General features: G+C 39.9%; 1 protein-coding gene across 6 annotated transcripts in view; it reads right to left on the bottom strand.

The window, feature by feature from the left end:
* Window positions 1–1,833: 1,833 nt before the first annotated feature.
* Window positions 1,834–17,297, bottom strand: part of DHX40 (DEAH-box helicase 40) — a 72,535-nt gene continuing 57,071 nt past the window's right edge. For 4 of the 6 annotated variants that reach the window (XM_033922606.1, XM_033922605.1, XM_033922602.1 and 1 more), the window contains exons 15-18: window positions 16,249–16,343; window positions 12,967–13,036; window positions 7,191–7,419; window positions 1,834–5,234 (exon numbers count right to left, since the gene is read on the bottom strand). In XM_033922606.1, coding sequence (XP_033778497.1) covers window positions 5,116–5,234; window positions 7,191–7,419; window positions 12,967–13,036; window positions 16,249–16,343 — 513 coding nt within the window. In that variant the 3' untranslated portion in view covers window positions 1,834–5,115. Of the gene's footprint in view, window positions 5,235–7,190; window positions 7,420–12,966; window positions 13,037–16,248; window positions 16,344–17,297 lie in introns of those variants that run through there. The other 2 variants (XM_033922607.1, XM_033922608.1) reach the window with 2 other exon arrangements.

The raw sequence follows: 17,297 nt of genomic DNA, 5'->3' as shown, positions 1-17,297 counted from the left end.
ATTCTTGCTTTCTCCATTATAATAACCCGTGGATGCCCAATCTGCACGCAAACTGATTTGTTAATGAGACATTAACAATCAATAATTGGACTTAATTGGCACTCGTTTGGGTTTATGTGCAGATCTGCCCTGCATCATATTCTATAATACGTGTGCCTAAATTATATAGTCTGTAACTCAAAAAGGGGCATAGCCATGGGAGGAGCAGGGGCAGGTCAGAGATGTTCCCAGAAATTAAGTGCAATGTTATAGAATAGGGGCATTTACAAGCCCCACTGCCTTAATTGTGCACCTGCATTTACACCAGGTTTGTCATTCCAAAATTAGGCTAAGTTACTATTCTCTAAAGGGCATTCCATACAGAGCAGTGTTTCATGGTAAGTAAAATATTCCCCTACCGCTACATCAGTGGCTATGCTTCCATGACTGGCACTCTCATGCACAGCAGGGCAGAGTTCTATACAGGCTGGTCAATCTTGTGTGAATGCATCCTTAAGCAAGAATGTCTTTAAGCCTGATTTAAACTTCTATAATGAATATTTCAAACAAAAGTGAAAGGAAAGAGTGTTCCACAGAGAGGGATGACCTGTTACAACAAGGTGCTTGTTTTACAAGCTCTATTTGTGTTTTGGATGTCTGAAAACTGGCATTTAGACATCCAGATACTGATTTTATAAAGTCAGAATATGAATATCTTTAAGCTGTTGTTTGTCCATATGGAAGGGAGAGTGGTCTGGGTGTATTTTGGGCGATGGTCATTCAGCTCAGAAAGTCAGCAGATCCTGTTTGAAAATACATGAGACGTGGACCATATTCTGAGTCTGATATCTTTATTTACAGAAAGGCAGCCTATCGAGATCCATAGGGATAGCACTTCCCAATTGACTAAGCATATCTTCACTTCTTTATACACCTTTATGGATCCCAATAGGCTGCCTGTCTGAGTTGAATAAGTGATTCTGATTGGCTGCTCAATTCTGGCATCTATTTGAACCAATGCATCATCATCTTGCTTGTGAGGTTTCACTGATAAGCAATATGAAGAAATAAGGCTGCTCTTTTGGAGGCCCTGATGCAGTGGTAGGAGAATATTTTGTTACACCACGAAAACCAATATGAAGCTGAGTTAAGAAAAAGCATTGCTTATAAAGAAGGGAGCAATGTAGGGAGGAAATGAATTTTAACTATAAGAAAGGACTGTGTCCTGAAAACTAAGCGTTTTCTGCTTCTTATACTGTATATGTGTTTATGCTGCTAGCGATCTGGACTGTGGTGCAACAGTGACTGAAAATAAATCAGTACATGTTTTGAATATAGAATTTGATGAAGGTAAACTGAACATAAACAAGACGAAGATCATGAACATGGAAAATGATGAAGATTGAGAGCTTGAAGGCAATAGAAGATGTAAAGGATTTCAAGCCCCTGGGCTCTTTTGTAAACAAAGAAGCAGCTAGGAGGGAAGAAATACTCCGCAAATAGCACTGAGTTCTTCAATGAAGGCTCTTGACAAAGTATTCAAAGGCAAGAAAATAACACTCCAAACAAAGATCAGACTTGTCCATGCACTCATTTCTCAGTGGTCAATTACAGATGCGAAAACTGGACACTACAGAAAGAAGATTGACTCATTTGAGCTTTGGTGCTGGAGGATTTTATACATGCCATGGATCACCAGAAGAACTAACAAATCGATTCTAGAAGAGATCAAACTGACTTTGTCACCCAAAGCCCAAATGATGAAGTTACAACTGTCTTATTTTGGTCACAACGTCAAAAGAGAAAGATCATTGGAGAAGGTCATTATGTTTGGGAAGATCGAAGGAACCAGGTGAAGAGGGTGACCTGCAATCAGATGGCTGGACACATTGAAAACAACCATGGGGATGATGCTGGAGGATGTTACTGGACTAGCACAAAACCAATCTTTTTTTATATCTGTAACTCATCGAGGCGCTAGGACTTGAGCACGAGTCGATGGCACCTAACAACAAAAAGGATATTTGAAGAATTTGTAATAATATAGCTCCTGTAATATATTTTTTAAAATCATTACTTGGAGGAAGGGGAGGTTTTTATGCCGATGATTGAAAAAGGAACTGTTAGCATCTATGGTAGTAAGGTGAGAGCTCCTTTTCTGAGGCTTTTCCTACCTCTTCATAAGTACCAGCGCTTCTAGTCCTATGATAGGTGGTTTTGTCGGTGTGTATATATTTGTATATTTTTACCCACGTCAGAGTAATTGTCATAGTCTTTCGTTTCCAGCACTCCTTAGTGTGCACATTATTTCTTGACCTAGCTCTGTGAGATCTTTACATATTTTTGCTATTGCTTCTTTGATCCCAGTTCTTACTGGAGGAAATACCTTGTTTGATCTCCTTCAACCATATTTCCGCATCTTGCGTTATAATCGTAAGTATAATGCCATAGTTTCCCCTCTCTTCATCACTTTCCAAATAAGTCCACTCTTATGGTATGTGCATTGTGGGTTATACCCTGCTGTTCTCTGCTGATTTGCTTCTTAGCTGTCCGATTATGGCTTTTAATACCTTCAGTTTTTTATTTGAAGTCATTTTTCAGGCCCAGGGGACTCTGCTGCTTATTTTGGTAGAATGGATTTTTCCCAGTGTAGATCAATCATTTGTTTTCCCCTCCCCCTTTTTAGGTTTTATTTTTAGGACTTCACTGAAGCTCATTGGCTAGGCAGCCATTTTCACCTGATGACATCGCTTCATCTCAGAAAAATACCTATATATATCTATTCAAGTTTCAAGTTTTATTTGTATTTGATAAATCGCTTATCCATAAATTTACTAAGCAAGTCACAACCAAAATCTAAAAGTAAGTCATAAAATTAACATACTATTTAAAATGGGCGAGACGGACAAGCGTACTGACAAACTTGGAAATAGGAGGAAAAAAGGGGTAGGATTGTGGGGTAGGATGTTTACTTTCTTAAGAGATGTGGTTTATGCATCATTGCTACTTATAGTTAGGTAGGTTAAAAGAGTTTTCCTTTTAATTTTTTTTTTTTATTTTACATTTTTAGACTGCCTTTTCCAAGAAGAGCACAGTGGTATTACAAATATCTTAAACAACAATAAAAAAGAGCAAGTACATAAAAACCAGATTAAAACTACAATGTTAAAAAAACCCTCCAAATCCTATCTAAATTTGAGAACCTAAACGTAACAGCATTGTAAACATTCCATATGAAAGGCAAATAAAACCTAAAAACCTAGTCATTAAAAAAACAGGTCTTTAGAAGACATCAATCATTTACATTTTTGTCTATATTGTCTTCTTTGGTGTAAAATGCTCTCAAATTTGAAATCAGTATGGAGCTCATTTTCAATGCACTTAAAAGTCTCATCTGGATCCCACTCAAACTCTGGAGTTCATTGGAACCTTTTTTAACATGATCCAGACTTGTACATTCCTACCACAACAAAGACTAAACACTCGTATTTGTTTTTGCCAGAAAGGCTCCTCCCTATGTATCAGCACACCAAATGTTCTGAGTCCTCAGCCACATGGCCTCTACAGTACATGTACTGTAACTCCTTTTGTCCATCTACAGCTCAGGGATCCTCCATGGACACTTTCCACCCAATGGTCTCAAGTTATTTACCTGTAGCAGATGTTATCCAAGGACAAGCAGGCAGATATTCTCACAACCCTTTCACCTTCCCTGGTTGACTTCTTAGCTTTTTCATTGAGCTGACAGTCCCGCGAGTCATCATCAGGTGGGAAGGTCCTTGCGCATATGCATTGTGGGCAGTATTCAAGCTTTTAAAGTGACAGTGCACTTGTTGACTTGTCCATACTGGGGCTCCGTGGATGACATTACCTATATGTGAGACTATTTGCCTGCTGTCCTCGGATAACACCTGCTACAGGTAAGTAATTTTGCTATACCTTCCTAACCCTGAAATGGAGTTGCAAATAATGCAGTGGGTGGATAGAGGTTTATCCTTTGGTGGCAACTTTTAGGAGTGTTTGTGACTTCTTCCAAAAGAGAATTTTTGTTACTGGTAGGCAGATTTGCCGGACATTATATTTAAGGTAGATTAGTTTTATGTGTAGTGATGCAAAGCAAGACAGCTAGTTTCTCAGTTTTTCGTGCCCCGAAGTCTGCTTTAAAATAGGCATAGCCAAGTCCATATGGTCTTTACCCACCAAGTTTCAGACTTATCTCCATATGACTTCCATTTTACATGAGAAATTACTGCTGGTCATTATTTCTGTATTGCTATCATTGGTACAAGGCGTAACGAGATTTTTTCAGTCATCGCACCCCTACTTTGGAATTCACTCCCTAATTACCTTAGAGAGGAATCCATATTAGGCAAATTTAAGTCGTCTCTTAAAACCTTCCTCTTTAAGGATGCATTTGAAACCTAATTCTACTTTCCTTAGTATATGAATCCTATAGGTTTTTCATCATATTTTCTGCCATTCTCCAAAAATTTTATTCTTATCTAGGCTTGTGCCCCTCCTCTTGTTCTTCCCTTCAATGTAAACTTTCCTTACAACATTGTAGTTCTGCCCTTCTTTACCCTATGTGCCTGTTAGTCGCTGTCCATTGAATGTTATGTATTTTTGTACCTACTGAATATTTTATTTGTATTAATGTACATTTTTGTGAATGTTCTGTACCCCTATTTAGTTTGTACTGCATTTAGATGGTTTTTTATAAGTGTTTTTATCAAATTTTAAATAAACTATAAACTGTGATATTCTACATAAGAACATATTTTCCCAAAGCTTTTTATATAAGAATCACCCTGCCTTCCCCAATAAGGATGATTCATCACAAACACAAAATTTGATCTAACCAGATGCAATAGAATAGGAGCATTAGAAAAGCATACTGCCCCTTTAGATGTTGGACCATTAGAATTACACATGCTCTTTCCCAACAGTTTCTTTTTGTGGACATTTTTGAGAAGAATGCTTCTCACTTTCAAAAAGGCTGTCCACCTTCTCTGGTCCGTTGTAGTCTTAAGTTGGCTTTATCCTTGTCTGCGTGTAGCGTCTACCCAGTTTGCTTCTTTCTGTTTCCTGAACTGAAACAGAACTCACTTGAATTATCTCAGTTCCTCCCTGGATATATTAGGTTAAGTACTTTGATTTCTGTTGTTTTCTCTGTAAATACCGAACACGTGCTTCAGATATAGATTTATCATCATTTCTCTTTTCCACTTTCTTTACAGATTCTTCCACTGCTGCTTCTAGAAATAAAGCCAAATACGGCATTAAAAATTACATTGCTATTCTAAAAACAGTCGCTGCATTACATTTTAATATATATAAAACAAAACTAATTTTAAAAAAATCACAGGTAATTGGTGTATTTAAAAATCTAACTTCTATGTCTATGCTTTAGCTTAAACTATACACTGCAAAATGGTGGGCCTTCCTCTTCCCGGTGCATCCTGGGCTAAATAGGGAGGGGCCTAAGGCCCTGATTGGCTCAGATGCCTAAGGCCCCTCCCCTGAGAGAGGCGTTAGGCATCTAAGCCAATCAGGGCCTTAGGCCCCTCTTCGTGCATACCAGGATGCACCAGGAAGGGGAAGGCCTGACATTTTGCAGTGACAGGCCTGAGGAGCAGGAGGGACTGGGCATCCCTCCTGCTGTCAACTAGTTTACATGTATGGGGGGTGGGGTAGCAATAGCTTTCCCTATTTCTATTTCAATAGCAGACTATGGACGCTTCCTCTAGGAACTTGTCCAAACCTTTTTAAAACCTAGATATGCTAATTGCTGTTGCCACATTTGCTGGTAACAAATTCCAGAGTTTTAACTATTTGTTGCGTGAAAAAAATATTTCCTCCTATTTATTGCCATGTAATTTCATCAAGTATCCCCCTAGTCTTAGCACTTTTTGAAAGAATAAACAAATTGATTCATGTTTAACTGGCCTACACCACACATAATTTTGTAGACCTCTTTCATATCCCCCCTCAGCTGTCTTTTCCAAGCTGAAGAGCATTAATATTTTAAACCTTTCCTCATATGAGAGGAGTTCCATCCCCTTAATCATTTTGGTCACCCTTCTTTGAACATTTTCTAAATTCCACTATATCTTTTCTTGAGATACGGTGTTCATAAATGCACACAAGGTGATGTTGTATCATGGAACGATAGAGGCATTATAATTATCTTATTTTCTATTTCTTTCTTAATAATTCCTAGTATTCTGTTTGCATTTAGCGTATTGATCAAGATAGCACCTAGATCTTTCTCTTGGGTGCTGACTCCTAAGGTAGAACCTAACATCAAATAATTATGATTTGAATTATTTTTCCCAATGTACATCAGGTTGCATTTGTCCACATTATATTTCATCTGTCATTTTGATGCCCAGTCTTACTGCAATTTTTCACAGTTGGCATTCATTTTAACAACTTTGAATAGTTTTGTGTCATCTGCAAATTTAATTACCTTGCTCATTATTCCCATTTCTAGATCATTTATAAATATGTTAAAATAGCACCAGTCCCAGTACCCTCCTCCATTGATAGAAATAGTATTTAACACTACCCTTTATTTTCTATCCATTAACCAGTTCCTAAACCTATGGCCTTTTCATTTTTTCCAGGAGTCTCTCATAAAGAACTTTGTCAAAAGCTTTCTGAAAATCTAGATACACTACATCAACCGGCTCACCTTTATCTACATGTTTATTCGTACCTTCAAATAAATGAAGCAAATCTGTGAGGCAAAACCTCAGTTAGCTTAATCCACGTTGACTGTCCCATTAAACCATGTTTGCCTATTTGTTCAGTTATTTTATTCTTATAATAATTTCCACTATTTTCCTGGCATTGACGTCAGGCTTACCAGTCTGCAATTTCCCAGATCACCCCTGGAACTCTTTTTAAAAATTGGTTATTACATTGGCCACCTTCCAATTTTCAGGTACTATAGAAGATTTTAATGACATGTTATGAATCACTAACAGATCAGCAATTTAACGTTTGAGTTCTTTCAGAGCACAGTGCTTAGAAGCGAGAGGAGAGGGAATAATCTGGGCAAAGGAGATTCTAGGATCCCCTCTTTCTTACCAACCTCCCTGGTATCCTTGGGGGACAGACACCCTCCCCCCAAGCTGCCTGTGAATGGTATTAAAGCCAGCTCTGCACTAACTACCCCTTGCAAATGAAAATGTACTGCTATTTCTCACCATGCTGCAGTCTGATGGCCTCTTTTCTTCTCCACTTTGACAATTCTTCTTCTGTCACTTCTTCTCGGGCTACAGTGCTCAGTTCATATGCATCGACTTCATGCAACTTGGGCAGTAAATCTTTAACCCATTCATAGCGAACAGGACACAAGGTTCTCACATAAATTTTTGATGTAACCACGACGTCATGGAAAATGATCCACTCCATCTGTGCTTCCTGATTATAGAGCTTAAAGACAGTGCATAGTTACCTTAACCAACCATGTGCAATAAGACCAGACATTATACAGTTCAGGAGTAAACACTCAGAATTTCAGGGGTACTTGGGCTGAGGAACTTGTACCAATAATCAAAACACTACACTATACTAATAAGTTGGCTTTGATTATTGCCAAAGGAAAATTTATGTGCAGAGTTGGATACCTACTTTCCTCTGTGTACAATTGCTTAGCGCATAATAATGTGCATGGATTGGTGAAATCAAAACTATGAACATTGTTCCATTTTCCTGCCCCAGAAGTATTTTTATCACATGTGGAAATGTATGTATGTATGTTGTTGAAAACCAAAATTTCAAAAATATCACTCCAAAAGCACCACACAAGCCATGAAAGCTAGCTTTTTACTTAAGCGAAAGAAAAGCCTCAGACAAACGGAGAGGTGTACCCATACTCTTCCACCAAAGCATAGGCAAAAAACTTTCACACAAGTTTAGTTAGCAGGTGGGAGCAAAAAAAATAGCCGAGAATGATTAATGGTAAAAATCACTGAACACAAATAGGCCAGGCCGACGATCGTTTCGTGGCCAGTAACCACTGCTTCAGGGCCTTAGCGCCAAATCCAGGCTATCCTATAACACAAAACCCAAACCCAAAAGGGAAATGACAGGGCTGGACATGGTCATAAGCCCCACAACAGTGCTTTGAAAGTTGTGGTTGAAAGCAGCAGTTAGGATCTGCGTACTGTAAGTAGTTGAATGCTCTTTTTCAACTTTTAGCAGGTAAGCAATTTCATTTCCCTTTTGGGTTTTTGTTTAGTGTTATATGATAGCCTGGATTTGGCGCTAAGGCCCTGAAGCAGTAGTTACCAGCCATGAAACGATCGTCGACCTGGCCTGTTTGTGATCAGTGGTTTTTACCATTAATCATTTACAGCTATTTTTTGCTCCCACCTGCTAACTTTAAACTTGTGTGAAAGTTTTTTGCCTATGATGCTTTGGTGGAAGAGTGTGGGTACACCTCTCCGTTTGTCTGAGGCTTTTCTTTCGCTTAAGTAATAAGCTAGCTTTCTTGGCTTGTGTGGTGCTTTTGTTTTGGAGTGATATTTTTGTACTATACTTCCCTCCATTCCTCCCTGTTTTTTGTTGTTGAAAACCATACATACTTTCAACTGTATGTAGAGTGGACAGTAATTAAAAACCCATTTCCATGCGTAAAGCAATATTTTAAATTATGAAAATTCCTTTCACAGTTTCCCTCCCTACATTTCCTAATCAGCAAAAACTACCTCAGTTAGGAGGAGGGATGGCCTAGTGATCAGAGGCAGTGCACTAAAATTCAGGTGAAGACCTGGGTCATGATTCACTTTTCCTTGCTGACTCCAGATGACCCTGAGTCACTGTTTTCCTATGCTTCCAGAACTCACCTGAAAAATACCACATGTGTGCTGACCTAGCTTTTATATCTAATGAAGTCAATTATCAAAATCTCTCTCTCGCTCTTGTAATCCAGAGAAAAATGTAGATGTAACCAGTTCCCTTAAAATTAAAAACACATACATTCCTGTCAGCTTCAATTATGACCATTAACTTAAGTCTTTGGATTTGTACTTTGCAAACTCTGCTTACATCATACTACCAACCTCCTTTGCTTCAAAAGACTTGAACAATTTATTTCCAAATTTTAAGGCTGTAGCCATAACAGTTTGGCGAGAAAATGTTTCAGAATTTTACTACTCTGACCAATAAAGCAGTTCAAATTCTAGACTCCCAAGCAAATTTGGGGAAGATTTTCAAGTAGAGAGAGAACAGGGAACCTTTCTTCAGGGAGCTCAGAGGCTCTGAGTAGGACTGGTGGGGTGGAATTCTACCATTCCTGGGATGTAGAAGGGAAAGGAGTACCAAGTGCCCCTTTCAGGCCCTCCTCCTATTTTTCTTAGGCCCTCCCCTCCTCTTTTCTTGCAAGGCTGTCACTAAGCAAATCCATACAGATGATGGGCTATGACTGCGGTTGAAAATGCACACCAGCATGCTGACTTTTTTTCTTTCTTTTGTAAACTCCAAATGCGCTAGGGAAACTGGATTCTTGGAGGCAATCCAGGACTGCTTCATGGAGCAGCTGGTCAGAGAACCGACGAGAGGGAATGCCACTCTGGACCTGATCCTAAATGGGCCTGCAAAGGAAGTGGAAGTAGTGGGACCGTTAGGAAACAGTGATCACAACATGATCCAATTCAAAGTCGATGTAGGGATATCAAAGGGGAAGAGAACCACAACGACAACTTTTAACTTCAAGAAAGGAAACTACGAAGCGATAAGGGCAATGGTAGGAAAGAAACTAAGGAACAGCTTAAAGAAATCACAGACTGTGGAGCAAGCCTGGTCTTTATTTAAAGACACGGTGAACACTGCGCAAAATCTGTATATCCCCAGATTTAGAAAAGGATGCAAAAAGGACCAAACAAACGAGCCAGCATGGATAACTAAGGAAGTGAAGAAAGTGATAGGAGATAAGAAAAAATCATTCCGGCTGTGGAAAAAGGACAAAACCGGGGAAAACTGGAAAGAGCACAGGAAGCATCAAAAAGAATGCTACCGCGTGGTTAGAAAAGCAAAAAGAGAATATGAAGAGAGGCTAGCCAAGGAGGCACTAAATTTCAAACCGTTCTTCAGATATGTTAAAGGGAAGCAGCCGGCGAGAGAGGAGGTAGGACCACTGGATGACGGAAATAGGAAAGGAGTAGTGAAGGAAGAAAAAGAAGTGGCGGAGAGATTAAACATGTTCTTTTTATCATTTTTTACAAGAGAGGACACATCCAGCATGCCAGAACCTGAAAAGATCTTTAAAGGTGATCAGGCAGAAAAGTTAATATCCATGGAGGTAAGCCTCGAGGACATGCTCAAGCAGATAGACAGATTAAAAGCTGACAAATCTCCGGGCCCGGATGGAATCCACCCTAGGGTATTGAAAGAGCTAAAAGTGGAAATAGTGGAGTTACTGCAACAAGTTTGTAACCTATCCCTGAAAACAGGGGTGATCCCAGAGGATTGGAAGATAGCAAATGTTACACCCATCTTTAAAAAAGGTTCGAGAGGCGACCCAGGGAACTACAGACATCAGTCCCGGGGAATATGGTAGAAGCACTGATAAAGGACAGCATCGATGAGCATCTAGAAAGGAATAAACTGATGAACACAACCCAACATGGCTTCAGCAAAGGAAGATCGTGCCTGACAAACTTATTACACTTCTTCGAAGGAGTAAACAAGCAAATGGACGAAGGAGCCCCCATAGATATTGTATACTTGGATTTCCAAAAAAGCCTTCGGCAAAGTACCGCATGAACGCCTGCTAAGAAAACTAAAGAGCCATGGGGTGGAAGGGGATGTACACAGATGGATCAAAAACTGGTTGGCGAGTAGGAAGCAAAGGGTAGGAGTGAAGGGCCAATACTCAGACTGGAGAGGGGTCACGAGTGGTGTCCCGCAAGGATCAGTACTCGGACCGCTGCTGTTTAATATTTTCATAAATGACATAGAAACAGGGCTGAAGTGCGAAGTTATAAAATTCACAGACGACACCAAAACTTTTTAGTGGGGTTAGGAACAAAGCGGACTGTGAAGATTTACAAAGGGACCTGGACAAACTGGGAGAGTGGGTGAATAAATGGCAGATAAAGTTTAATGTAGAAAAATGCAAAGTCTTGCATGTAGGGCAAAGAAACCTGATGTACAGCTATACGATGGGTGGGCTGGTGAGAGTAGCCTTTTTTTATTTTTTTTTTTCCCATTATTTTTTATTTTCAAATTTTACATAAAGTGTACAAAATATTAAAATACAATTGATAAATACATAGTATCACTTTTATATCTAATACATTATATATATAAATTTGATTTTCCCCCTCACCCTCCCCCCACCCTTTTATTACTTTAATATAATATTTTTAATTTTCAAATTTTACAGAAAGAGTACAACATGTTAGAATACAATTGATGAATATTCAATAACATTTTTATATCTAATACATTATATTCTAAATAAATTTTATCCCCTCTCCCTCCCCCCACCCTTCTATTACTTTTCATTCATGCATTACATATTGTAACATATTATAACATATTATGTAGAAATTATTTTCCTTACCCCCCCTCTATGTGTGTCATAAAAAAGATCCTTAAAAGAAGAAAAGAAGAAGAAAAATCCTACTATTTATTCATTACAGTATTTTGTCAATGGCCCCCATATTTTTATAAATTTAGTATATGTCCCCCCTTTGTATTGCTATTGTTCTTTCCATTTTAAATATATGACATATTGTATTCCACCAAAATGTATAATTTAAGTTGTTATAATTCTTCCAGTTGTTAGTTATATGTTGAATGGCAACCCCTGTCATAATTAATAAAAGCTTGTTATTTTCTGGTGAAATTTGACTTTTTTTTCTCATCATCATTCCAAATAATATTGTATCATATGATATTGCAATGTGATTTTCCATCAATTTATTAATTTGTGGCCAAATTGAATTCCAATAGCCTTGAGTAGCCTTGAGAAAGACTTAGAGGTAATGGTGGACAGATCAATGTAGCCGTCGGTGCAGTGCGCAGCGGCCTCAAAAAAGGTGAACAGAATGCTAGGTATTATCAAGAAAGGTATTACAACCAGAACGGCAGAAGTTATCCTGCTGCTATATCGGGCGATGGTGCACCCGCATTTGGAGTACTGCGTCCAATTCTGGTCACCGTACCTAAGAAGGGATATAGCGATACTCGAGAGGGTTCAGAGGACAGCGACGAGACTGATAAAGGGTATGGAAAACCTAACATATGCCGAAAGATTGGAGAATCTGGGCCTCTTTTCCTTGGAGAAGCGGAGGCTTAGAGGGGACATGATAGAGACTTACAAGATCATGAAGGGCATGGAGAAAGTGGAGAGGGACAGATTTTTCAAAATTTTGAAAAATACAAGAAAGAGGGGACATTCGGAAAAGTTAAGAGGGGACAGATTCAGGACCAATGCTAGGAAGTTCTTCTTCACTCGGAGGATGGTGGACACCTGGAATGCGCTTCCAGAGGGTGTGATATGACAGAGTACGCTACTGGGTTTCAAGAAAGGTTTGGATGAATTCCTGAAGGATAAGGGGATTGAAGGGTATAGAAAGAGGATTGGATGATTTCCGGAAGGAAAAGGGGATGGATGAGTACTGATAGAGAATTACTATGCAGGTCCTTGACCTGATGGGCTGCCGCGCAAGCGGACTGCTAGGCAGGATGGTACCTTTGGTCTGACCCAGCAGAGGCACTGCTTATGACCTTATGTCCTTATGCTGAGAGATCACCACAGGGAAAAGGTCTTGGCTGGCAGTTCCGAGGCAGAGGATCATCAGGTTCCTCTAATTCTTGGGCTCCCATTCCCCAACACAGACTGACCAAGATATCCCAAGTTGTTTTCCTTTAAGTTATGTTATTCATATGTAAAGCAATTCAGATGTATCAAAAAAAAAAAAAAAAAAAGTGTGCAGCATAGCATCAATACTATTTAGAAACACAACTTACAGCTGACGAAGGATGAATATGGACTACGTTGCCATGTCCATCCATTGTGTAAAATGTTCTTCCAGATGATCTGTAAACACAAAAATGTTCCTTATACTCTAAGGCTGTGGCAGCTACTAAGCTGAATTCTCTGCAGGTTCTGAAACTATTTTTTTTTTTAGGACCAGCAAAAAAACAAACAACTATCTGAATGTAATATTGTACAGTTAATATCAAACATCACCAGATCATTAAGAAGACATTATTTTCAGCATTTGAATTGTGCCAACAATATTTTTCCATAGTAATGAACAGAACTCAAAAATGTCACTATTGAACACATTTTGTTAATTTTTATTTCCTTTTACGATCATAGGACACACAAATGGTTAAATAACTTATCATCGGTCCTTACTACAGTATAATCATTTACTAACTGGTCAATGTTTCAAAGTAATTTTTGTAGACAACACAAGTGCTATGCAGAAACACTTTTACCTACAGCTACAGGAAATCTACTTGGGTGGCAGAAGGAGAACAAAAAAAAAAAAGAGAGGATTAATAAGTTTCTAGCTGAAACACAAATTCACTTTCCAAAAAGAGTAAGTCTTGCAATTGATTGAGAAAAATAAACCAACACACTAGAACTAAAGATCATTTTTCAATTTTGCAGTATTCTGCATTTTGATCAGGTTGGCAGCTTGGCTCTAGATATGCTGTTGAGGAAAGGTTTCCATTAACTTCAGGGCAGAGGATATTTTATTTTCAATTAAATATGTTTAAAAATGAGGAAGAAATAAGATAAGCAATAATAGCTTTCCAAAAAGATATACTTATTTTTTGGAATTCAAAAACATGAGGGAACCTTAGCATGGGTCTTGGTTGTGCTACCTGAGTCACGATTCGAATCGATTCACTGATTCAGTTTGGCTAAATTGATTTGAATCAATTTGTTTAAAAAAAACACTCCAAATAACAAAACTCACTTATTTAGGTCTGCTCTTGGGCTTTCCCCCTCTGGCAAAGGGAAAGCCCAAGAGCCTGCGTGGATCAGCAGCAAGGGCTGAGAAGGTAGCGGAGTCGGGTGCTGTGCTGCACTGCTTTCTCTGCCACAGCTGTCGGACCCACAGAAAGAGGCGCTGCCACCATACTGCTTCCACCTGCTTCCACCTCTGCCTGGGGGGGAGCTGGAAGTTAGAGGGAAGGGAGAAAGGATGCTGGACCCACCCGGGGGGGGAGGTAATTTGGCTGAGGCTGGAGCTGGTGGGAAGGGAAGAGAGAGAAGGTGCTGGCCACATGGTGTATGGGGGGGGCTGGAGGAAAGGGAAGAGAGAAAGGGTGCTGGCCACATGGTGTTATGGGGGGGCTGGAAGAAAGGGTGTTGGCCACATGTGTTAGGGGGGCTGGAGGAAAGGGAAGAGAGAAAGGGTGCTGGCCACATGGTGTATGGGGGGCTGGAGGAAAGGGAAGAGAGAAAGGGTGCTGGCCACATGGTGTATGGGGGGCTGGAGGAAAGGGAAGAGAGAAAGGGTGCTGGCCACATGGTGTTATGGGGGGGGGCTGGAAGAAAGGGTGCTGGCCACATGTGTTAGGGGGGCTGGAAGAAAGGATGCTGGCCACATGTGTTAGGGGGGCTGGAGGGAAGGGAAGGGAAGAAAGAAAGGGTGCTGGCCACATGGTGTTATGGGGGGGCTGAAAGAAAGGGTGTTGGCCACATGTGTTAGGGGGGCTGGAGGAAAGGGAAGAGAGAAAAGGTGCTGGCCACATGGTGTTATGGGGGGGCTGGAAGAAAGGGTGCTGGCCACATGTGTTAGGGGGGCTGGAGGGAAGGGAAGAGAGAAAGGGTGCTGGCCACATGGTGTTATGGGGGGCTGGAGGAAAGGAAAAAGAGGATGCTTGCCACGTGGGGTATGCAGGCTGGAGGGAAGAGAGAGAGGGTGCTAGCCACATGGTATATGGGAGGTTGGAGGAAAGTGAACAGAGAAAGGGTGCTTGCCACATGGTGTGTGGGGGGCGCTGGAGGGTAGGAAAGAGAGAGAGAGGATGCTGGCCAAATGGGGTGGGGAGCTGGATGGAAAAAAGAGAAGAGAGTGAGGGTTCTGGTCACATAGGGTGGAGGGGGTGCTGGAAGGAAGGGAGACATTGGACTGGGGGCTGGAGCTGGACTAGAAGGGACAGAGTGTGCTGGACCGCTGGGGGGGGGGGGTGCTGGACTTGCAGGGAGGAAGAAAGAGAAAGGAAGGTACAGAGATGGAATATGGATGGTGAGCATGGAGAAAGAAGAAAATGTCAAATGGGCAAGAGACCCTGGTGAGAGAGTTAACAGAATACAAACAGAAACCATAGCCTGGGACCAACATGATTTGAATAAGATGACCAGACAACATAAGGTATAATTTTTTGTTTTTTTATTTTGTGATTACAACATATGAGATTTGAAATGTGTATCCTGCCAGAGCTGATGGTAGACAGCAAGCACGAGCTAGGACCTAACAACGTTTGTTTTGTTTACACTTGACAGCCCCAGCTTTGGGGTTGGAGAGGGCAAAGGGGGTGGGGAGGGTGAAGAAGCTGCAAAATAAACCCACCAGATAACTTTAATGCTAAATCATAGAAAGATAATTGAATTGTATCAAATTGAAAAAGCGATTCAATTGGCAAAATCAAATTGAAATTTTTTTTTCCTGACTAGGACAGCTAGTGCTACCAGCTATAGGAGCCAACCTTTGAAAATGATTGGGGATGCTAAACCCACTGAAAAATATTCCTCCCTGGATGCAGTCAAGGGTTTTGTTCAATATTGAAGGTGCTCAAGCACCCACAGAGCTGGCCCCTATGCTACTAACTTCTTTATTAGTATTAACTACTCTTTGGCAGGTTTATGATAAACACTAAAACATTCTATATCCATTTCTCTCCCCTTCACCAGTGACAAGCTCTAGCTTTTGGCTTCAACCCTTGTATTCCACAGTCATCCCAAGACATGCCACTGCTGAAGTGAGCAATATGCACTTGGAAGTTTTATTAAAGGAGGCTCAAGTCTAGAAATCAGTCCCCTGATTATCCAGCTAGATAGAAGTGCTTCTCCCACAGACAGACAATGTAATTTAAACTCTAGCACATTCTGAGCTGTCTCAATTTAAAGAGAAATAACCAAGTAAAGGTGTTAGCACTGCAGAAAATACAAACAGTGTTGCTTGGCATCTAAAGCTCACTGCTGAACTGGAGGATGACTTTCGTTGCCTTGAACTTTCTACTAGAAATTCATCTCCTTTTATAATTTTTTTTTAATTGTTATTTTACCTTCTAGCTACATTAGTGAAGTATCCAGCACATAAACACCGTCGGAGTATCTCATTCCTGGAGCCATCAAATTTCTCTCTTGGAAAGTCTTTAAACTGCATGAAACCACAGAAGGCTATATCACATGTACAGAACTCATTCTTCTACTCTCTCTTATTTTGATTTCATGAAACAATCTTTTATTCTTTGTGTTTTTCTGCTGCTAAATCAATTTTACCACTCTGAACCAGGGCCTCAAAAAATGCCCTTGTCACAGAAAAGCAAGTTCAGCCCAGGTTCTCTGCCTCAGATTGCAATATTTGTCACACTTTGAGGCTTTAAATAATTGGGCTGATGAAGCAAAATACTCTGGGAACAGGAAACAGAAAACTGGGAGAGGAAATGAAATCTTACAATAATAAAGATTAGATAAAGCCCTGTCTATCTATAAATAGTTTTGTTTTCACAAAGTTCATAAAATCCTTTGAAACATGAAGGGATTGGAAAGTATCTGGTTTTCAGCATTCATATTTAATTGAGCTTTACTTAGAGTTTCCAAAACATGAGAATACTTTTAACTATGGGTATAGTTTAGAAATACAATTAAAACCTTGGATTGCAAGTAACTTGGTTTGCAAGTGTTTTGCAAGAGAAGCAAAACATTTTATTAAATTTTAACTTGATATATATGTCTTCCAATACATACAGTATACACATATCACAACTGAGCCGATGGTTCTTCTCTCTCTGACACTGTGGGACTGTAAATGAGTGAGGTCTTGCAATATAAGTACATACAGTATTTTGTATTAAAGTTTTTGGGTTATGGAATGAATCATCTTGAGTTTCCATTATTTCTTATGTGGAAATTCGCTTTGATATACGAGTGTTTTGGATTACAAGCATGTTTTTGGAATGAATTATGCTCATAAACCAAGTTTTTACTGTATATTTTACATAAATTTAGGCTGGCAACACTGCAGTAGAACAGACAATTCTTTCCTCTACTGGTAGAGAGTAAATCCTACTGCCTATGACAGGGCCCTATGTGTAGAGCTAAACAAGAGAAG

Source organism: Geotrypetes seraphini, chromosome 15, assembly GCF_902459505.1.
Source record: "Geotrypetes seraphini chromosome 15, aGeoSer1.1, whole genome shotgun sequence".
NCBI lineage: Eukaryota > Metazoa > Chordata > Amphibia > Gymnophiona > Dermophiidae > Geotrypetes > Geotrypetes seraphini.
This window is presented reverse-complemented; position numbering and strand designations above follow the sequence as displayed.